General features: G+C 49.8%; 8 protein-coding genes across 8 annotated transcripts; 4 read left to right on the top strand and 4 right to left on the bottom strand.

Moving 5' to 3' along the window:
• Nucleotides 1–441: 441 nt before the first annotated feature.
• CGCA056_v009404 (uncharacterized protein) lies at nt 442–1428 on the bottom strand (the record flags this gene model as incomplete). Its single annotated transcript, XM_037324651.1, has 1 exon — nt 442–1428. One exon carries the CDS (start codon nt 1426–1428, stop codon nt 442–444), a length of 987 nt encoding a protein of 328 aa, XP_037176273.1.
• A 4900-nt stretch (nt 1429–6328) lies between these two features.
• stcT-1 (putative sterigmatocystin biosynthesis protein stcT) lies at nt 6329–7140 on the bottom strand (the record flags this gene model as incomplete). Its single annotated transcript, XM_037324650.1, has 4 exons — nt 6329–6484; nt 6537–6835; nt 6887–6903; nt 7025–7140. The coding sequence occupies 4 exons, from the start codon at nt 7138–7140 to the stop codon at nt 6329–6331; spliced, it is 588 nt and encodes a 195-aa protein (XP_037176291.1).
• A 652-nt stretch (nt 7141–7792) lies between these two features.
• CGCA056_v009402 (putative uncharacterized oxidoreductase) lies at nt 7793–8930 on the top strand (the record flags this gene model as incomplete). Its single annotated transcript, XM_037324649.1, has 3 exons — nt 7793–7803; nt 7863–8100; nt 8172–8930. 3 exons carry the CDS (start codon nt 7793–7795, stop codon nt 8928–8930), a joined length of 1008 nt encoding a protein of 335 aa, XP_037176288.1.
• An 80-nt stretch (nt 8931–9010) lies between these two features.
• On the bottom strand, nt 9011–10145 carry CGCA056_v009401 (uncharacterized protein; the record flags this gene model as incomplete). The annotated part of the gene is made up of 2 exons (XM_037324648.1): nt 9011–9227; nt 9343–10145. The coding sequence occupies 2 exons, from the start codon at nt 10143–10145 to the stop codon at nt 9011–9013; spliced, it is 1020 nt and encodes a 339-aa protein (XP_037176287.1).
• Nucleotides 10146–12343: 2198 nt separating this feature from the next.
• On the top strand, nt 12344–13664 carry CGCA056_v009400 (UPF0676 protein; the record flags this gene model as incomplete). The annotated part of the gene is made up of 4 exons (XM_037324647.1): nt 12344–12389; nt 12447–12659; nt 12720–13430; nt 13480–13664. 4 exons carry the CDS (start codon nt 12344–12346, stop codon nt 13662–13664), a joined length of 1155 nt encoding a protein of 384 aa, XP_037176284.1.
• Nucleotides 13665–14676: 1012 nt separating this feature from the next.
• On the top strand, nt 14677–16423 carry CGCA056_v009399 (Pantothenate transporter liz1; the record flags this gene model as incomplete). The annotated part of the gene is made up of 6 exons (XM_037324646.1): nt 14677–14795; nt 14852–14971; nt 15039–15185; nt 15245–15443; nt 15497–16168; nt 16229–16423. 6 exons carry the CDS (start codon nt 14677–14679, stop codon nt 16421–16423), a joined length of 1452 nt encoding a protein of 483 aa, XP_037176832.1.
• An 860-nt stretch (nt 16424–17283) lies between these two features.
• Nucleotides 17284–19097, top strand: avnA-2 (Averantin hydroxylase; the record flags this gene model as incomplete). Its single annotated transcript, XM_037324645.1, has 6 exons — nt 17284–17370; nt 17423–17908; nt 17961–17991; nt 18050–18246; nt 18304–18466; nt 18541–19097. 6 exons carry the CDS (start codon nt 17284–17286, stop codon nt 19095–19097), a joined length of 1521 nt encoding a protein of 506 aa, XP_037176831.1.
• A 207-nt stretch (nt 19098–19304) lies between these two features.
• Nucleotides 19305–21194, bottom strand: sed3 (Tripeptidyl-peptidase sed3; the record flags this gene model as incomplete). The annotated part of the gene is made up of 1 exon (XM_037324644.1): nt 19305–21194. The coding sequence occupies one exon, from the start codon at nt 21192–21194 to the stop codon at nt 19305–19307; it is 1890 nt and encodes a 629-aa protein (XP_037176830.1).
• Between the last annotated feature and the right edge of the window lie 425 nt (nt 21195–21619).

Raw genomic sequence — 21619 nt, 5'->3', positions numbered from 1 at the left:
GTTCGAAATGATTCCTAACGAATGTATCAGTATTCGAGGTAACATACCTGCAATTGTGGACGGCATGAAAGGCATGCTGGTCCGTACAATGACAGCTTTTCCGTTTGCCTGACAGTCGCATTGCGACAATTCCATTTCTGCGTGATCAGGTCGGGGGAGAGAAAGGCCGGCTGTGATGCTCGAGACATCCTGGTTCAGTTGGCAATCTTTCCATTGCACTGGCCTCAGGTTATCGATGAAGACTGATACCCCCGCGAAGTCAGGTAAAGTTCTAACAAACATGGCTCCCGAACAGATTAAGAACATCTTATCGCAATCTTTGCTCATGTTGCTCCTGGGACCAACACGACTTGGGATCAAAGGCGACGATGCAAATGGACTTCTTGACACCACATTATTCATGACGACTCTTTCACAAGTCTATTGAAGCTGAAGTTAGCTCTAACGGTCGCCGTGAACAGCACACCTTAGGCACGACGACCGGACACTCACAACGCTATTCCACTGCATCCAGGGGCTCAACTTGTTGAAAGATGATTCCTGGGGTTTTCGCAAATGCTGATTACCATCATGCGGTTTACAGCAGGACGGTCCATTGTAACCCCAACATCCAATCTTGATTTGCGACATCTCGAGGTACAGTCTCCCTCGCACAATCATTCTGTCTGAAAGCAACCGCTGCTCTTCAGCACGAAGGCTCGTCAAGGGGACAACCCCAATGTCACCCAATTGGTTGCTCTTTTTGCCTTCGTACCCGTAGATCGTGACTTTGGCAGATTCCAAGTACCAGCCGTTGTCGCTCTTGGCATCGAACCTCCATCTCCTGGCACTTATGAGAAAGTTTTTTTGTACGCTTTTTGTAACAAGCTCACAGTCCACGGCCACCCAACATTGCTCAAAGAGGGTATCCTTGAGAGTAGTCGGATCAGCCGTGTAAACGATGTCACCTATCAAGAATATCTTCGGCAGGTCCGCGAATGTTACGCTGCCCGTGAGAAGTAGCGAGTCCTGAGTGGCTACAGCCTCTTCACGAGACATTCTTGAGCCGAAAAATTCTCCGCAACGCATGTAATAGCTAAGGCGGGCTTCGAGTTCATCTTTAGTCCGCCTAGGTAATTTGTCGCTGAAGAGAATCTGTTCCAATTGAGACCGCACCAAAAGGTGAGCGGTGCTATGATCCAATCCAGGGATAGAGCCCATGAGATATGGATCGATGTTGAATTTGGTAAATAAATCAATGCAAATTTGGGAACTCTGGTCGTCGTCCTGCGACCTCGGGCCAGTCGCTTCCTTGCCTGGTGCATCCCTGAGCGGTGGAGAAGAGTCAGGGTCGCGCGGGGAATTATCAATCTCACGAGCAGAAAGTTCTTCGTGTTCTGGGGACTCCAAGAGAGAGTAGAAGTCCTCATATAGCTGTTTAGAGGCCATTGTTTATCCGCTGTTTTGTTGGGCGATCGTGAAGAGCGACTAATGATTCAAGAGTCATTCATTTAGCTTCGAGTGATGCGGTTCTGGAGCTTGAGAAAACCAAGGGTGGATGGTGCTGACGTACCCCACAAGATGACCACAAAACGATCATTGACTACGATTGGTGTACTTCTTTGGGCAGCAATGCATTTGACCTATTTTTGTTTCGGTGAGGGGGGAAACATAATCAAGTGTAACTAACATCTGCATGTGTAAGCCCACAAGAAGCGCTGGCTTATTTCCTTAGCTTTACCAGAGAAAACCGAATCTTGAGACATTCCAGTATCACTCACGCAACCCGGATCGAAATCCAATGAAGTATTCTGCTACAATTCACTGACAATCATGTCGACAACGTTCGATGCCGGTAGACAACCAGGCGCATCTTTAAATCATGTGGGAGGAGCTAGTTCTGATCGAATCATGCGATACTGCCTAGGCAAGCCACTTGCGCCTAGGAGCACGGAAAAGGGCTCCGTGGTACTTGAAGATGGCCTTAATACTGATGAAGGTGTGCCACCTTTTGGCCGAATCAAGAATTGTGGTGTGGACGAGGAGCGGCATGAGACGCTCTGGAAATTTGATATCGAACGACTCAAGCGTGCTGCCGAAACATCAGCCATCACTTGTCTGCAGCCGAACATAGGAGAGGAGAACAAAATGAGGTCCTGGCACATCAGCGACGCAAACTTTGCACAGTTGGGCAGAGTGGAGGATAAGGTTCTCTACACCTTATGGTTGTTCAGCTACGAAGACGAAGCTGTAATGAGAGATCACGGATATTCGTCCTCAAACCCACACCGCGGCCCCAGCATGTTCTGGAAGTTTCAACAAATAAGGGGCGAGATTCCTGATATACCTCTGCACAGCCGATCAAAAAGCCATTCCAGAGACGAGTACCTTGCTCCAGTAGATGGAGAGGCTGAGGAGAAGCTGACCACAGTTTCAACCGATCGATTAACTGCCTTCGAAAAAGACCAATTCTGCTACATCGTGGACGAAGTCACCTCTATTCTGGCTCATATTGCCTGGAACGGTAGTGCCAGCCCTTATTGGAAGATGATTGTTCTTGCATGATTGGCAAAGATCTCTACAAAGATCAAGGTCTTGGCTACGCAACTTCCCATGGCCATCTCTCGCGCTATGCATAAAATTGGGGAGCTCCGACCTGATATCCCGAAAGACGATCATTCCGGCTACGATTCCGATTCTGATTCCGATTCCGATTCCGACAGACCATCCTCTTCTACACAGCCGATTGTGGTCAACTACTGTGAAGAGTACATCGCAATGTCTACTTGGCTCATAGAATGTATTGAGCATGTACTGCGAAACCTTGGAGCCGAAAGACCACTATATGAGGACCGAAAAAGTCTAGACATCTGTACCATGGTGTACGAGGCGGGAACCAGGGGCAGACACACACAAGTTTATCAGGACAGATGGGCCAGTATCAGCGGCGCAACCGATCGTCTTGGTATCCACTGGACTTTGAGCTCGTTAGAAGTAGGCTCGAAATTGTTGCAGACGCTCCCCCCACCTTCTCAGCGTTCATCAGCAATTGGACGTGGCGGAAAGGCACCCATACAAGCCATGCCCAATACTCAAGACCTACGGTCAAAGACTGCATCTTGGATCGGTAGAAGCAGGAAGACGAGTATCCAAGCTACCGTGAACATGAAAAACAAACATCTGGTTGAAGACATACGAAATATAATCGATTTCGTCGTCATAATGACGCCTTTGTCATTCGCTTCTCCCCTTCTAGGCAAAGGTTTCGCCCACAATCTAGGAGGCATTAGTTCTCGAGTCGATATTCACTGGGTTACGCATCAGAAGATCGCACTGCAAAATGCGTTTTTCAGCATGCACCGAGTTGAAAGGCGAAGCCACGGCAGCTTTCCAGGAGGAATTCCGGCCAAAGTTTCCGCAAGACAAGGACACGCCGAAACAACTTCACTGGCCCGTTTTTGGCTGGTGAACCATCGATACCGTCCTCTCTGGAGGAGCTCCTCATCAACGAATTCTTTGCTGCAACAGCTGAATGCAGACCCGTTCGAATGTCCAGATGCCAGAGCGCAGAAGGACCGAGAGCGGGTAAAGAAGATTACCGACCAATGCATAATTCAAGAGACGTCGATAGTTATCAAATGTCCCAAATATGTTAATGTTGTATTTGGTCTGACTGTAGTGCTGGTCGTTGGCGGCTTTCTGTGTGGCTTACTGGTTGGAAGTAGGGTGGAGGGGGTTGACCCATTCAACTTCACTGCATTCTCTTGGCTTCTCGGCGGGTTTATCTTACTGGCTGCGAAGGTCGTAAGAGTCTCAGACTGGACTTGGCGAGACTTTCTGCAGAGGCAGGTTACTTGCCGAAGCGTTTGCGAGGTGGCCAATGTGTCACAGCTGAGCCAACAGAAAGTTCTTGCTTATTTAATCTCTTCTGAATATCACCACATCCTACGAACATGTGGCCCGTTCCAGAAAGTATTCGCGAAGAAACCTGTTGAGTATAGCTTCTCAATTGATGTCAGTCCCGACATTCAGACGCTGCTGGCTTCGGGTGTCATTCCAGTCAAGGTCCTCACAGTAGATGGGGAGGCACTGATGTTACTCAATCTAGCTTCTAGCCATGGAAGGGTAAGAAACATTCCTGTGTCTGCGAGCACTGATTGGATGCTTGTCTGTACCGACCTGCCGCAGTCAAGCGAGGAATACGAGGATTTGGTTCTCAACTGGCGGAAGCTAAGTTGGACGAAGGTTCTTGGTGTTTATAATGCTGTTGAGAAGCATATAAGATGAGTAGTAGGGCTTTAGGACTAAGTGTAGTTGGCAGCCTGTGCCACGTCGTTTTGATAGATATCAAACCTATGTAATTCATGTTTGTTGTTTTCACTACGCGTATCTTCTCCTAAGGATAGAAGAATCCAGCCAAAAGGCAGCACATTCTTTTACTACCCATCTCAAGGAAACCCTAAAGTTAGCTCTCTCTATCCAGGTACTGAGGAAGGAGGGATGAAGCCAACGTTTACCAAGCATATGATTAAGCGGAATTATAGTTAGAGAGGTCTCAAAGGGTTTTAATGCCGTATTATGCTCTCCATTTGGTGATTCCTTAAAGAGGGAGGCTCACTAGCGCGCTCGTTCATAAATCAACTGAGGGTTATTACCTACTTATAGCGCTGGGAGGGTAGCATTAAATGGAGTCTATAAGTCAGAACCCTAGTAGACATCTTACACCGTTTGTACCTACCTTATGTAAGAGTGTCTCAATGACTGGCAAGGCAAGAAAATTGTCGTACCGTTCCTATTTTTCCTAGGTTAAAAATCGGCTGTATAAAATCATTGACGAGCTTTGCTGTTTTCGCGACCAAGAGTGCTTAAACTATCTCGAATGCGGAGCGGTGGAGAGTCCAACCAATAAGTCTGACATGATGACATTGAGTCTCGACGCAAAAAAGGAAGAATTCAAACAATCAAGACCACCCGATCTGAGTAGCCAGTGAGCTCTTAATAACTCACAGTTGGCATTGGGCAAGTTAATTGGTTTTTGCATCTGGTTTCGGCCAAAGAGCTCATCTTACCTCAGCAGCAAATACAAGGGGCCAGCTTGTTCGTGGTTGGACTCAACGAAGGCTTTAATATCTTGCGGGCATATAATTTATCAGTCTTGCAATCTCTCAGCAAAGATGGTTTCGAACGACAGCTTCAGAATCTTACAGATTTAACCAGTCTTCGCCATGCTTGGGATCGTCTCCCCAGAATGGGCGCGAATAACCGTCATTGAGAACCTCCCACTCCCTGTTCTCTTCCATGACCCTCGCCAATGTTGATTCAGGCGCATTGCGTCCAATGTGGTATAGCCAATCAAGTTTCTGAGCTACTCGAAGAGCTGAAGCGTCCCAGGATCGTACGTGGACTTCCAGCAGTGGGCAATCGGTTGACGTTTCAGAGGCGGAATCATTGACAGACACTGCCGATAGAGGGTAGCCGAGGACTGGTGCCGAAGAAAGTGCTTCTTTAGAGGAGAAGCAACCCATCCTCATTATGGCGCGGATGCGCCGAAAAGGAAAGCTGAGAGCTTTTCTAATTGGCTCGAGAAAGAGAGATTGGCTCCCCTAATATAAACCACGTTGTCTTTGTGTATTTGTCTCCAGAAGAGTCTGGGAGAATTCTGTTCACATGCATCTTCTTCCTTTGGAAACTTCGTTGAACATTCCATGATCAAGAATCGTCGGTCATTGACACTAAGGTACCAACTTTTGGAGCCAGCTCTTTGACGATTGTATCAATGAGCCTCCAGTAAACAAGATCCAAAGACAAACTCAAAGGGAGATTGGTCGCTGGCACTGCAAAAGTCTTGAGAAGCCTCTCTCAGCTGTCGGGCATAATTGATCCTGCAGTGGTGGCTGCGCACTTCCGACTTTGTCAAGATACATGTCATGATCGTGGTATTCGCCATTGCTGAAACCAAATCACGGCATGATCGTATCAGCAATTGTAAGTGCATGTCTATGTTACCCAGCCGTTTGAAGCTCGTAGTTGTCAAACATATTGAACAAGGCTTGGTATCTGGGCGGATATCCCTACCTCCATATTCGGGCAAGTAGTTGGACACGACACCGGGGCTTGCGGGATTGCAACGAAACTTCTCATGCTAGGTAGCCGTATTAATGCGATACCAGCGCATACACTGAGGAGATACATTGCTTGCATTCGGTTATAATAGCAATAGAAAAGCGAAGAAATGATGTAATTCAATACGTACAGCTGCCTATGTCAGTAGACATTTTATGTCTTCGAATGTTGATATTCTCACTGTAACTGTCATTTTTCTGTGCAGTATGGCACAGAAAAAAGCCCATTACAACCCATCATAGTCAGGATAAGTGCCGCCAGCTTCATCTCTGATAATGTTGGGGCCAAGAATGCTGTCAAAGATCCCATCCTTATCGTTCCTGATGCTCATATAGTATTCATGCACGACGGGGTGTTTTTCTGCCCAGCTCTTGGTGAAGACCTAGGATTCCGTCAGTGGTAGTCCAATACCGGGATATCTCGCCTATACGTACATATTGGTAGCCCCGGGCAAGACCGGAAACCACGAAAAGGTCGGCCAAGGTTAACGTATCACCAACGAGATATTTCTTGCCCTCGATCTCCTTCTCAATAGCACGGATAGTCAACTCGCAACCTTCCTCTCGTTCCTTGAGAATCTCCGGGCTTGTCGGTGCTCGACCAATGATGGGCTGGATCCATGCCATGATTGGCGGCAGGAGCTCATAGTTGGTGAAAGAAGCCCATCGGATGACGGTCGTCTCCTCCTTCAGGTTTGACCCACATAGCTTTGTATTGGGATCTTGCTTCGCGACTAATGAATCGTCAGTGTTATGTTGGTTCTGCAGAACGCGAAGGCACTCACGGAACCAAGCAACAGCGCTGCTCTCATAAACTTCGAAGCCATCGGATGTTTCGAGCGCCGGAACTTTGCCAGTGTGAAATTTGGACAGGTATACGTCGCCGACCCCCCCCCCCCCCCCCCCCCCCCTTCTCCGGATACACCTTGATAGGAAATGCATTGCAGATTTCAACGTCTAGTTTGTTGTACTTGGCAACGAAGAGCACCATGGTCGAGCGTGGTGCCTTCGAGTATGTGTACAGCTTGCCGAAAGACATTTTGGGAGTGAGATTGTATGGCGATTTGGAAATGGTGCGATCGAGGAGACGAGGGATGATGAGTGAAGGATTTCAATAGTGATTTAATGGTCATCAATGAGAATTTCGTTTGTTTTCAAGCTTGTCCCTTTTTGACACTCCACTGGAAGTCTTCGTCAAGGACGACGTTTCATGGAGTCTGCTTATCCTCGATTGCACTGAGAGGAGCACCGCGGCTAAACAGTTGCATGAGGGAGGAGCTCCACCTCGGCGGAGGTTACTCCGTCTACTCTCGCTGTAACTGCGAACCAAGGCATGCGAGAATTGATGAACCAAATGCTACCCATGCAATTTCCGGAGAAAGACACCTGGCATATTTTTGGATTACCTGTGATGCTCGCACTCTGCTTCACATGAGGATGACCTTACGTTGTGAGGAGCTCCGCCTTGGATCGCTGCGCGATGTGGAGTCCCAGTAGTGGTTTACGAGCCGATCAGCTGCGATAAGGCAGCTAGAACTTCGAATAAAATGATGCAGGACTCTGTGGCGCTCTTAGACACCAGAATTTGAAAGAAATACCATTTTGTCTTATATTGGAAGTCCGCCTGCGAGCTTGATTCGGTATTCATACAGCTCGACAAAACAATATTAACCCAACACGAAGTGAAAAGAATGGATTGCAAGTTAGTGCTCAAATGAGAATTCGAGAGCCTCAGATCGTAATTGCTGACACAATTGAAAGCTGCATTCTAGTGACTGGTGCAACTGGACTGGTCGGATCTCATGTTGTGGACAACCTATTGAGGAAGGGTTACAAAGTCAGAGCGGTGGCAAGATCAAAACAAAAGGCAGACAATTTCCTATCAGCAAGAGCCCAGTACGCCTCGAAGCTGGATTTCTACTTTATTGAGGACCTTACCGACCCAGGCGCTTTCGATGAAGCCGCCAAAGACATCGATGGCGTCATCCATGTTGCCAGTGTAAGTAGAGGCAACGAATCTGAATACCCGTTGGCCACGGTCAGTAAGCTGAGACTCTTGTGTGCACGTAGCCTCTCAAGTACGACATAAAGGACAACGAGAAGGATCTTGTTGTTCCCGCACTGAAAGGCGTAAGGTCAATTTTGGATGCATCAGCCAAGTCATCAGTCAAGCGCATTGTCTTGACCTCGTCGTTTGGCGCAGTCCTCGATATGGGACGGGAGGAATCGACTCCTTGGACATACACCGCCAACGACTGGAACCCAATCAGCTATGACGAGGCAGTGGCATCCGATGCAACACCACAGGACGCGTATCGTGGCTCCACAACATTGGCAGAGCAGGAAGCTTGGAGGTTTATCACAGAGCATAAGCCTCATTTCGACTTGGTCACATTATGTCCTTCCATGATATTTGGACCGTTGGGTACACGTCCTAGATCAAAGGACGACTTGAACGAGTCTAACATGATGCTGTGGCGGGTGGCAACGGGAGGACCATCTGGATCCTTGCCTCCCTGTCGGTTCAACTTCTGGATTGATGTCAGGGACTTGGCTGAGATTCATGTCATGGCCTTGACAACTCCGCAAGCTGGCGGCAAGAGGTATATCCCCGTGGCTCCGGAGCCATTCACATACCAGAAGGCTTCAGAAACCATTCGGAGCACTTATCCAGATTTGAGGCAGAAGATTGCAGCCGGCATACAAGAAGTCAAAACTCATGTCCAGGTAGACCCTGAACCGATGATGAAGGATTTCCAGGGGTTGAAGTACATGTCGTTCGAAGAGACAGTCACAGACTTTGTGAGCCAGGTCAAGCATCTCCTGTAGAATGTATGACAATGATGGCTTTTGTATTAATACAAGTTGCACGTCCACATCCGAACTAGGTCTAGGAAAGAGCCACTCTCTCAGTCATTGAATACTGCGACGATCCATTTGCCCAAGGGCCAAAACTTTTGACTTGCAAAGTTCGCTTCAACCCATGTCAAGTATCTCGCCTCAGGCGTCTCGGAAATATTGACTGGATTATCATCAGAGTTTATAGCTGCCAGAATACCGCCTAAAAGAACCTGTGAAGTCACGGCATAGATGCTGGGAACTCGGGCGCCTGGGATGTTGACGTTGCTTTGAGCAACCGTCAGTGACATAAGTCGGACTAGGCGCCAACCCATCAAACAGGCTTTGAAGCCCACCATAGTCATGAACGGATCTTCAATAATTGCGCATGTTGCATACTCACTGGGTATGGACGTAGAGCCAGAGACAGAACTCCTCGATGAACGAGACATGAGCATCAGGATGTTCTCCATGTTGCTTGCGATCCTTGTAACTATCCGCCGCAAAGGTTATCAGCAAAGCCCGCGTGAAGATGATGACCTCTGCATGCTTACCATCTCTATCGTCATAAACATCACGGTGCTGTTTTGACCGAGGCTTATTCAGTTCCCAGCATGTCGAAATTGCGTTTGGCAAGCTGTACTCGACGATGCCACTGGTTAGAAGGGCTTCTTGATGAGTGAGGCTCAATGCCGCGTAATGCCACATGGTCCAAACGCGGTCCCAGCTGGCAGAATTCGTGGATGAACTTCCAAGGTGGTGAATCGGCTTGCGCATCAGATCCGCAAGGGAGTCCAGGGCTTGCATTATCGGCGCTCGGTTGACTTCTGAGATAATCGATAAGTTGTTCTTGCTTTCTCCTGGCCGGATGTTGTGGTATAAGAAAGACCCCGCAAGTGTCAGATCACGCGTCATCATCAATATCTGGATTATGAGCACCAAGCATGTGAACGATGACTGCCAGAGTAAACCCGGCGGACGACCCCGCGCGGACGGATCGGGGTTCATCAATTGCGCCAGACACCCGTAAAGATCTCCATGAGCAGGTCGGGGTTCAGCATTGGCATCTTCATCCTCTTCTTCGTTGAAGGACCCATCCTGGGCGAAGACTAGAGCCTGCCAGTCTTCGGCTGTCGTTCCTTCCCATATGTCATCTCGACATGGCAATTCGTACTTGATCTCAAGAGCTGCCAGAAGCGGTCCCATGTTGCAGCACATCGCCAACTGAGCGTCCAAGTAGTATAAACAGTATGCGATTCTTCGTTTGGTTAGCTTGCTATGTATAACACTAGAGTCTGAGATCAGCACCCACCGTTTTCTTGACTCATTCTGGATCGCGGTGTGCCAAGCCGACTCCGTGGAGTACGCTGCCGTGTGATCGATGCTTGTGGGACTGTTGAAACTCTCGTCCAGCCCAAGAGTAAACCTGTCCTGTAAAAGTTGGCATTGACGTGATGCATCTACAACCTTTCGATGGATCTTCAGTGCAACCGAAAATCGGCCATCGTCACAGCAATGAATCGCATAATATTCGAACAGCAAGTAGGCTTGCATAACCCAGACCTCTTGGAATCTAGAGCATCGCCGCTCCCTGACCTGATTGATGCTAGGTCAGTCGAGAGAAGTAGATACCTGGTTTGATGAAGCTTACATATGCCTCCAATGCTTTCAGTCCAGAGTCAAACAAGGCAGTACTGCACTCGTGCTTTTGGCCTGGAGATTGATAGACCGCACCAATACAGGCAATTGCTTGCAGTAGCGGTTCTTTAGCAGAGCTGAGATCAAAGGTTGGTGCGTGTATCAGCGGGAATATTGGTTGAAAGTTCTCAAAATAGCCTGAAATAAACTGTGGAAGCTTGAACATCCATGAGATGCCTTGATCACATAGTAGTTGGGATATCGAAGAGGACTTTCACAAGCGGGTTAGTACATCGTCTGCAAAACCCTCCAATGGATCTAGTCTTCTTACACGGGTGCTGCTACTCTCGCGGCGAGTCGGCCCATGACTGTTCGCAGAATTTGGAAGTGCCTCGATTGGCGGCACGGAAGGTGGAGGTTGCTCAGCACCGCTGTCTGATCCCGGGTGATACTTTCGTACATGGCGTTTTCTCAGATCACTGAAAAAGGTCAACAACTGGAGGGCTGAGTACGCACGTGGCTGGGCGGGATGGGGGAATGACGGCTATGCGGGATTCACATACCTTCTAGAGAAGCTCACTTCACAGTGGGGGCATGGGAATGGCCTCAAATTCGACTTTTGATGAACTTCGGACACTCAGCCAAAGAAGAGCGAGGACAACACGAAACGTGCATCACTTACCGGAGCTGGTATGGCGACTCAGGTTCTCCTACGGTGAATCAGCATCATCTCTATCATCTATCCCAATGGCAAGACGGATTGGAATTACTTGTCGGGTGAAGCGACTAGGGCACGCTGGGCACTGGAACGGTCTTTCGCCCTTGTTCATCTTGGTCATCTTTTCGGCAGGCATCACGACTCTCTCAATCAAAAGGCTTGTCAAGTCTATTCACGCAATTGAACACCTGAGATGGTAGACGTGGTGTTGTCGTCGTCCTTCGGTCGCATATCACGACACGGTGTTCGGGGACGAAGGCGATAACGACAGCCCCATGACCCAACACGATGGCAATGATACCGCTAGTGCCTGGCAAAGATAAGAGACTCCACGCAATGACAGTCTAGCGTCATCTCGTAGGCTGCCTCAAAGCGAGCCGGGGTTCGGTTGCAAACGCGGAGAGGATCGCTTCCCCGCACCCGGAAGGGGGGGCCGGGAGAATGTCACCGCGATGCTGCCCCTGGCATCCTTGCCAAGTTCGACTTAAACCACTCAGGGCGCCTGGATTAGAGCATGGCGGAACTGAAGCCCCGATTGAAGCGGGCGTCTTTCCAGGTCCACATCTTGCTTATCGTTGGCCCCATAAAAGGGAGTGAGCTAGGAGGAGCTCCTCCTCGGCGCAACCTTGGCAAGGTTTGTTATCCAATCCGGTCTGGCGATTCACTTGAAAAAGAATTATGGGCTCCTCCCAATGGTGCTTTTGGGAGGAGTTGTGGGAGGAGTGACGGGTGTGTGGGTTGACAGGAGGAGCGCCTTGCTTTCGTAGTCGCCAGACATGATTGTGTCAGAAAAGCAGCGATTTGCAGATGCAGCTTCCCCAGACGCGGAGGAGCCCCAGGTGAGCAACGAGATGGGTGCATCATGTGAGTGGTAGTGGCGGCTTGTGACCTTTGGACCGAATGGAATTCTTTGGTTTAGACGAAGGACGGATATATCAGAAGCTGGCAGTCTTCATGGAGATAAGGGACTTGGTGCCATGAGGACAGTGAACCAATCCACAACACTGCCAACGACACTCGAAGGAATCGACTGAAGACCTATGCAAATATGTCTCTCCCTCCATACACTCCAGCTTCTCCGTCGAAGGAAAACCGTAAGTGCCATACTTCGTTCAACCCGTTTGCTCTGTCAAGTAGCTAATCTCTGGTAGTTGACTATGTCAAGCTCGTAAATCTCGATCTTGCAAAATTCGACGACCCAGTTGGCCGACAAGAACTTGCGAAAGAGCTCTATGAGGCCGCAACCGGATATGGCTTCCTCACTCTTACGAACCATGGCATATCCGATGAAATCTATGCTCGACAGATGCAGATTGCGAACGCAATGATGACTCTGCCGCCTGACGAGAAGGTACCGTATGAAGGTGAATAATTCCTATGAACATGACAAGTTTTGGCCCATCGCTGACAGGTCCTCCCATCAGTCACCCCCGAAGAAGACGCTCGTGGCTTGTATGTTGGTTACAAGCCAGCTGGTCCACTCGGACACAAAGGCGGCTTCCCCAAGCAGCTGGACCACTACAACATCCTCGTCCACGATCCGAAGAACCGCCCCCACCCAGAGATTATGAGACCCTACCTCAAAGAGACCCAGGATGTGATGCAGTTTATCCGCACGAATATCCTCAAGAAGCTGTTGACATTGGTGAGCATGATCTTGGAGGTTCCAGATGAAGCAGTGCAGGCGACCCATGCATCCGGTAGCTCCAAGACAGAGTACATCAGATACATGATGTGTGAGCCTCGTCCTCAGGAAGAGAGCGAGAAGTACCGTGACATCTTCCTCTCCGGACACACCGACTGGGGCTCTTGGACCTTCTTGTTCTCGCAGCCCATCGCCGCACTTCAAGTCTTGGACCACAACGACGGCAAGTATCGCTGGGTCGAGCACCAGCCCAAGGGTCTCGTCATCAACTTCGGAGAGGCTATGGAGCGTTTGACAGGGGGCCTGTTCAAGGCGACCATTCATCGTGTGGTGCAGCCGCCTGTAGACCAGCGACACCTTCGTCGTATTGGAGTCATCTACTTTGCCCGTCCTGCTGATGATCGCGAGTTGAAGCCTTTGGAGAACTCCCCATTGCTACAACGCCTTGGCCGCGACAAGCCCATGGATGATCGAGTGTTTTGCATGGCTGGTAAGTAAACAAGTCATCGGCTCAATGGACCTGGGCTGACAGTAAATAGACTACCTGGATGCCCGGAAGCACGGTTGGAAACGGTATGAGTACGATATAGACCGGCCTATGGACACTGGAAAGCACGCCGACTTCTTTGCGGGAGAGTATCCAGATCCTGAAGGCCACAAGAGCTTGGGAAAGTTTGACAACGTTGCTAGAGAGGTGTATGTGCCCGTGCTCAAGGCGCAGTGAATAATCGTAACCAGCGGACTTGTCCGTCTTGGCATTGAGGTGGCTTTATGAGACATAGGAACTCGGCAATCTTCTTCAGCTATTCGTCGAGCAGCAATAAACACTATTTTTGATATAATCTTGCTCGAATACATACGGTTGTGGTTTGCTCCCATTTGAAACGCATATGCAGCCTCAAGTCGGGCTTGAAGATGAACCTAACGATGTTATTGCCACTTAGGCTTAACACGATTTTACCGAGGCAAACACAACGCGTGACATCAGCAGCAGCCTTTTTGTCGACTGCAGCTGGAATCTTGGCATCTTGGTACTGGAGATAACGGGCCCCCGAATTTGGACAACCAAGAACTATATTTGACTCAACGACGGACAGAACACCGCTGTGGCCTCTAACTTGCCTCATTCTTTCAACACTGATCTCACTTCCCCATCGAATCCCGGTGATCCGTCCTTTGGTTCGACACGTTTATCGGTGCGACTGTCGACATGAATGGGTTAATGGGAGGAGCTCCTCTCGGTGAAGCCCCACTTGATATACTTCTCCCTCGCTTCATTGACGTGATTGGGCGATCATCAACTCCCATGCTTATCATTGATGCATGCTACCTTAGTCAACACCAAGCTGATGCCAAATTGCCAACATTGTGATTGCGTCTCAGTTCCTATTTGTGTCAGTAGCCCGGATTTCGTCCAGTCTGGACGAGTGACAGACACAGAGTCTCTTCAAGGGCGGGGCACCAAGGAGCATCGGAGTCCTCGGCTGATTGCCTGTTTCAGTGCCATGACAATCTCCTGCTTCTCATGAGACCAGCCAAGAAGATAAGTCTGCTATTGACAGATGGTACGGTCTTAGTGACAACGCACGACGCCCTGTATCTTGAGATAGGATATCTACTTAAGACCTCGGACTCAGCTGAATTCGAGGAAGGTCGATCTTATGCACCCAGTCTGAACGAATAACACCACCAATTCCGTGAAAAATAGCCCAGCAAGGGCATCACGATCAACCATCATGTCGCCGTTTTCGGATTTGCGACAACACTTCAAGGGTGCATCGACACCCCAGGAGAAACGGCTTGTCTTGAAGTTAGATTTCTTCATTCTGACCTTCTGCTGCTTAGCATACTTCATGTGAGTAATCACCTCCACCAATATGATGAGGCAAATGCTAATGTCCGACGGAAAAGGAACTATTTAGACAGAGCCAGTATTACGCAAGCTTACGTATCTGGAATGAGGCAGGATTTGGGATTCAAAGGTGCCCAACTTACAGAAGTTACAACACTTTATGCGACCGCATACCTCATGTCAGTTGACAGAAGTTCTCGTCCCGAGTTTTCACTAGACACATGCTAACTTCGATGTCTAACACAGTGGGATTGTCCCAAATAATTTGCTTTTGCCTTACTTTAAGCCCAAGAGGTTCTTTCCTTTCATGATCACGACATGGGCAATTATCACCATGCTGAATGCAGTTGCAAAGACCCCTCAACACATGATGGTGATTCGCTTCTTTCAAGGGTATTATTTCTCATACAAGCACTCCTTTGCAATCACATACTAAACTTACATTGTTGTAGATATTTTGAGTCGTGCATCTTTGCCGGTACACAGTACATCCTCGGATCATGGTATACGAAGAAAGAATTAGGACAAAGGACTGGCCTTTTCACTGCAAGTGGTTTGGCCGGGGGAATGTTTGGTGGTTTCCTTCAGACGGCTATCTACTCCTCCATGAATGGTCTCCACGGAATGCAAGGATGGAAATGGCTCTTCATCGTGAGTAACTCTGCACCTAAATGACGAAAGCGATACTGATAGAACCACATCAGATTTCCGGAATTATCACTCTGCCTGTTGCCATCTACGGCTATTTCTTCTTCCCAGACACGCCGAGTACCACGACAGCTTTTTACCCCAGCGAAGAAGAGATCAAGCTTGCCCAAGAACGAGTTCCGATTCGTGAGGAGGGAGAAAAGATTCTTACCTGGTCCTTTATCTCCCGCATCCTGCACTCGTGGTATTTCTACGGTTTTTGCTTCTTATGGATCCTCGGCAACACCTCCGAGTCCCAGTCGAACCAGTCCCTCCTCAACCTCTACATGCAATCTCACCCCACGGAGCATTACACTGTATTTCAACGCAACAATTATCCAACCGGCGTGCAAGCAGTCGGTGTTGTCAGTACTCTGCTGTGGGCGACTAGTACCGACATTTGGGGCCGGAGGTGGCTGTCTGGTTACTACGTCGCTTTCACGGCCATAGCGAACGCTGCTATCATCCTGGCGCCCACGTCGACTGCAGCCAAGTTTGGGGCCTACTACTGGGCAGGGTCTATTTACTGCATTCAAGCGACGTTCTTCGCGTGGGCGAATGACTCCATGCGGAACGAGTCCCCTGCTCTTAGGGCTTGCGTGATTGCCTGCATGAATGCGGCGGGTAATTGTTTTCAGGCATGGTGGCCGCTCATCTTCTTCCGAGCAGATGATGCGCCCGAATTCAGGGTGAGTAGTCAGGGGCATGCATGTGTTTCATCAAGAGTCCTCAACTAACATATCGAACAGAAAGGAATGATTGCGATGATTGCCGTTGGCACTGCAATGATGATTTGGGTCACCGTCCTCATTTTCATGGATAGGCGGCTTTCTAAGAAGCAGATTCAGGTTATTGAGGCTGTTGACGCCGACAGCCATGCAGAGGCAGGGCTTAGCGCGGTTAAGAACGTTGACAGCAGAGACAAGGGCTCGACAGACAAGTAGAAGTGGGCGGCTTGAGACCAATAGGATATCCTCCGTGTATTGTACCAAGTTTGCAGCCCTGGGTCTGTTCAGCCCATTACCATATGCTTTGTTTTCATTTGCTCCAAGCTAAACGCACAGCTGGCCAAACTCTCGCTAGGACATTGTGTTGCTGGTGTATGCCCCAGCTTTTTAGGCAGGCAATCGTAAGCTGACCAGCCATTGCTGTTCTTCATTGTCCCTAGCCGCATCCACTCGATAGTAATCGACGTTCAATCATTGGCCTGTTCGGTTGGGTTTCCCAGAAGAGCTGCTAATGATACCATACTTCTCCACCAGCAATTCATCAGCTGCCTACTTCGTACACGGACACCGGCTAAGGCACTTTCGCAGGGTATTTGAATGCACTAGTATGCTCATTCTTTATGAGAAAGACTTGTGAAGGATTCGCCTAAACTACCTAGGCTGGTTTGCCCTACGTCAATAGTCTGCGCGTCCCTAAGTGTCTTCTCAGCGTGCTCTTTGCTGAGTATCAACTAAGCCCAATCATCACAATCCAAGAGGCCACATCATTGCAGTTCTATTATCGCATCTAACTACGCAGCCTTTGAAGCTGCTCAGATATTTGCGAATTTTCCGCACTAGCATAAACGGGTCTATCCTACTTCTGAGACCTATGGTATGTACAATAACCTGTACAACCTTGCATATCTATCATCATGCATCGTGGCTTTCCCCATGTGAGGGGAAAGCATGCTCCGCGAATACAAGCTGACAACGTTTATTTGCAGGGTTGCGAGATTATCTCTCTTTAATCCTTGTTGAAACTGTGCGTCAACAGTATTTGGTTTCCTTCGAGCTTCAGCTAGAAAACTCCGAAGATGCCGTTCAAAGACGTGGCCGCTTTCTACGCAAGCTCATTCAAACCGCCGGATACCTGGGTCGCACTTTTGGGCGTCTCAGCGCTGGTAAGTCGCGACAAGCCTGGCTGTGCTACTTAACCTCATCAAAAAATCACAGACTGTAGCATATTTTGCGTCCGTCTGCATTTACAACCTCTTCTTTCACCCACTTTCCAAGTACCCTGGCCCTCGCCTCGCTGCTGCAACCCCTTTATGGCTCGTATCGGCTATCATTGGAGGCAGACAGCCTGCCGATACTCTCAAGCTACACGAAAGGTACGGGCCCGTCGTCCGAACCTCCCCGAATGGTCTGTCTTTTAGCGACACTCCTCAATGGAAGGAGATCTACACACCCAAGGCGGGGCAGCTCGAGTTCGCGAAGGACCAGAAATTCTTCGCCGGATTCCGGGGCAGGCACCTTATTCTCAACGCCGACAGACGCTACCATCCGTTCATCCGTAAACTACTTGCACCCGGTTTTTCTGAGAAGGCTATGAGAGAGCAAGAGGCAGTGCTGAAAGAATTTGTCGACCTCATGTTTCGGAGAGTACAGGAAGATGGACAGAATGGCACGCAGCCAGTGGATATCCTGAAGTGGTTCAACGTGCGTGCTCTTGCCGGTCATCGAGACATATGCTGTGCTGACCTGAACTTAGTTCCTGACTTTTGACTTCATCGGCTTTCTCAGTGAGTCTACCTCAAGCCAAGCGCTCTCGGCCCTCATTATCTGACTCGGCCACATCAGCTTTTGGGCAGTCGTTCGATTGTCTGACAACATCTACTCTCCATATGTGGGTCAAGATGTTCTTGTCTTTGGCCAAGTTCTTCGCTTACTACCAAGCGATCTCTTACTTGCCACTCCTGCTTCGTTTCCCGGTAGGGCTGTGGTTGTTTCCATTAAAGGTCCTCTCGGATGCTAAGACCCTGACACGGCTTCAAGAGGTATGTATTCCATGAGCAGGTTAGAGTGGGTGCAAGCGGCTCACGATTGTTCTACAGGAAATGGTCAATCATCGTCTTGAAATACAGCCGACGGTGCCAGACTTTATGGATAAAATGATTGCGGCCTACAAGTCAGGCAAGATGTCTTATGACCAACTGGAGGGTAATTCGCAGCTTCTGATTGCTGGCGGAAGCGAGACAACCTCAACTCATTTGGCAGGTGAGTTGTGCGGTCCTGGTCGGCTTGACAGCAATAAGCCCCAAGAACCCGCGCTAATCCGACTGAAATCGTAGGTCTCGTTTGGCTCCTTATGATGAACCCCCGGGTCTTGGAGAAATTGTCCGCTGAGATCCGCACGGCCTTCGCGCACGAGGGTGAAATCACTTTTGCTGGCGTCAACGACTGCAAATATCTCCTAGCCTGTATCGAGGAAGGTCTTCGTATCTACCCGCCGTCACCTCAAGCGCATAATCGCATCGTACCTCCCGGGGGCGCTACGATCGACGGTGAATTCATCCCGGAAGGTGTGTCTGTTGGTGTACATATATATGTTGCAAACAGAAGTACTGCCAATTGGACCCGTCCCGACGAGTTCATTCCTGAGCGCTGGTTGGGAGAAGATCCTGAATTTGCTGGCGATAAGCGAGACGCTTCTCAGCCTTTCCTGCTGGGCCCGCGGATGTGCGTTGGAAGAAACCTGGCCTATGCCGAGATCAAGGTTATCATCGCTCGGCTCGTCTGCCAGTTCGACATCAAAAATGTGACAAAAGAAGACTGGATGGATCAGAAAGTTTTCATGGCTTGGGAGAAAATGCCATTGTGGATCAAGTTGCATCCTGTTCGGAGGTAAGGAAACCACCTCAGGATTCTTCCAGAGTACCTAGTATCTTGGGTTACTTTACGCCTTGAACATGGTTCCATAGAATCATCAGACTGAAACATCAGACTGGGACACATGGAGAAGTCAGACAGTTTTACACTTTCCTATGTCGTTGACATCTAATTTTGGATTTACATCGCCTCGTCTACTTTCTGTTCAAGCGTAGCTACAACCTGATCACATTGCCATTCTCAATGCAAGCATCTTGCCTATATCCGGAGTGCCCAAACCCGTGACAGCGTCCCAGCCCGGAGCAGTGGGCCAAGACGCGTTTGGCACAAGTTTGGCCCCAAATTGAGGCGGGAACTGCTGACTTCCAAAAGCAGTCGTCCCCGTGCATCCAGTGGAAGCACCAACCTTCACGTCATTGATGGCTTGGAGTCCAGCGCCATACAGCCATGGGTTGATGAATCCCATCGGAGGTTTTCCGGCTTGGATGAGAGCGGCATTCACCATACCAACCGTGCCCGCCCAGATCGGTGCCGCTGCACTCGTTCCTTGGAAGCCGCCAAGCTGACCACCGGTGAAGAACGTCGCATTGAAGCTTTGAGCGCTCACGTCTGGGAAGCCTCTGCCCGACGCATTGAAGAGGCCCTGGAAGTTGTTGCCAATCGTCTTAAGGTACGGAGGAACAGCTTGGTCTTGGTATGCTGGCCTGGCGAACTTGTCCGAAAACCCACCGCTCGAGAATGGGAATGCTTGTTCAGGAGCTACGTTCTTCGTTCCACCGACGCCGGTGACGAAGGGGCATACCGCGGGGAAGACTGGGTTGAAGCGTGTACTGGCGGTGCCATCGTTGGTCACGCAAGTGTTTCCCGGCCCAGAGTCTCCCGAAGCAGCGAACATGGTGACGCCTCGAGCACCGAGGGCACCGAACTGATTGCAAATCTGCTGAATGTAGCCGTCAGGCAGGGATTGTTCGTTCTCGCCAAAGCTTGTGGTTATAGTATGAGGGAGCTGATCATCAGGAAGCTTGAGCATGGCATCGAGCCAGATGAGCCATGGCTCCGTGGTATCCCCAGGTTGACCTCCCAACTCCAGCTTAATGGGCCCATCACCAGCAACGGCGGTGACAATGTTGGGTACGGGGTTCGAGAGAGACGCAGTGTACTGCATGTCAAAGTTCAACTCGGCATTCGACAACTGATTCTGATCCTGGCTCGTGACGCCGCCGTTGATGCTTAGAAAGGAGAAGTTGACCCCAGCGGACGGCGGGTCGATATTCTTCGCGAAGAGGGCGAAGTCTGCGAATTTTGGGACCTGGCTTTGCGAGGCATATACACCGAGACCACGAGCTTTGCTGACAGGAACATTTGCAGGAACGTTGTAGAGTGCTCTGACGCAGCTGGGTGTGACGGTTCGGTTGCACGTCGCGTCAACTTGGGCTCGGGACACTGACGTTGGGGGACCGACGGCTGCGGCTGATCTCCACAGGGGCTCGTTGGTCACCCCAGAGAAGGCTCTTTTGTGCTTGCGAAGCTCGTCGGAAGGTAGCGCATCATTGGTGCCTGGAGCTTGGGGTCCTTGATGCATCATCGGATGCGAGCAAAATCGTGTCGTCGGGGATATTAGCGATATCTTGGCCTTCAACTCCATCGGCAACGAGTACTCTAGGGTCCTTAAGACCTCTTTCCCACTGTCGGTATGTTTGAACCAAGAATACTTGGCGCCTAGCAGCCTGTTGGCTTTCTCAACCGTAGTGGTAACCCTGATCCAGTGGCCGTCGCTTGCAATCGCGGATTGATCGAGGCGTCCCTGATTCAACAGCCAATTGACCACCATATCCCGAGACCCATCGTCGGGCATGAGAAGGGCTTGAGCCTCCTCTCTCGAAAGATGATTCCCATACAACTCATGGCCGGGCATCGAGACACTGTACAGTGCCTTATGTACGTGGTCGGTTCGGTCAACGGCTATAGACAGTTGGATTTGATGTTCAGGATCGGCGACTCGTGATCGCGTCCATCCTATCGGCAACTCCTTTATGTATTCGACCTGAACTAGTCTAGATGGAAGTGCCTCAATGAGAGTGGCGCCTAAGAAAATAATTACTGATGATACCAGCATTTTGAAAGATCGGGTCGTGCCCGGCACAGTAGCGCGAGACGAATTAGAGAACGCGCGGGGAAGGGACGAGCATCAGAGAAGCGTCAGCCGACGGGATGAGGAAATCAGACAACACATATAATTGGGACCTCCATTGAAGATAAAAAACAACAGGGAGATTTACCCGTGCCATTCCGCGTGGGGCCTACGCCGCGCGCATGTTTCGCAGCTCGCACGTCTCGGAGTCGACAACAAAATCCTGAGAAAACTCAATTTGGCCCAAGCCAACGATCGCGAAAGTCGCCGGTGGGATGCAAGCAAACGCTTTCCAGAACCCTTACAACGCCCCTCACGGGCGCGATCTTTGTCATCTGACATTGGGAGTCTCAGGACATCAGCGCCGATTGCTTGACAAGGGGTTCGTCGATCCATGGGACGGATGGTTC

Source organism: Colletotrichum aenigma (genome assembly GCF_013390185.1).
Source record: "Colletotrichum aenigma strain Cg56 chromosome Unknown KSG_Cg56_contig06, whole genome shotgun sequence".
NCBI classification, from domain to species: domain Eukaryota; kingdom Fungi; phylum Ascomycota; class Sordariomycetes; order Glomerellales; family Glomerellaceae; genus Colletotrichum; species Colletotrichum aenigma.
This window is presented reverse-complemented; position numbering and strand designations above follow the sequence as displayed.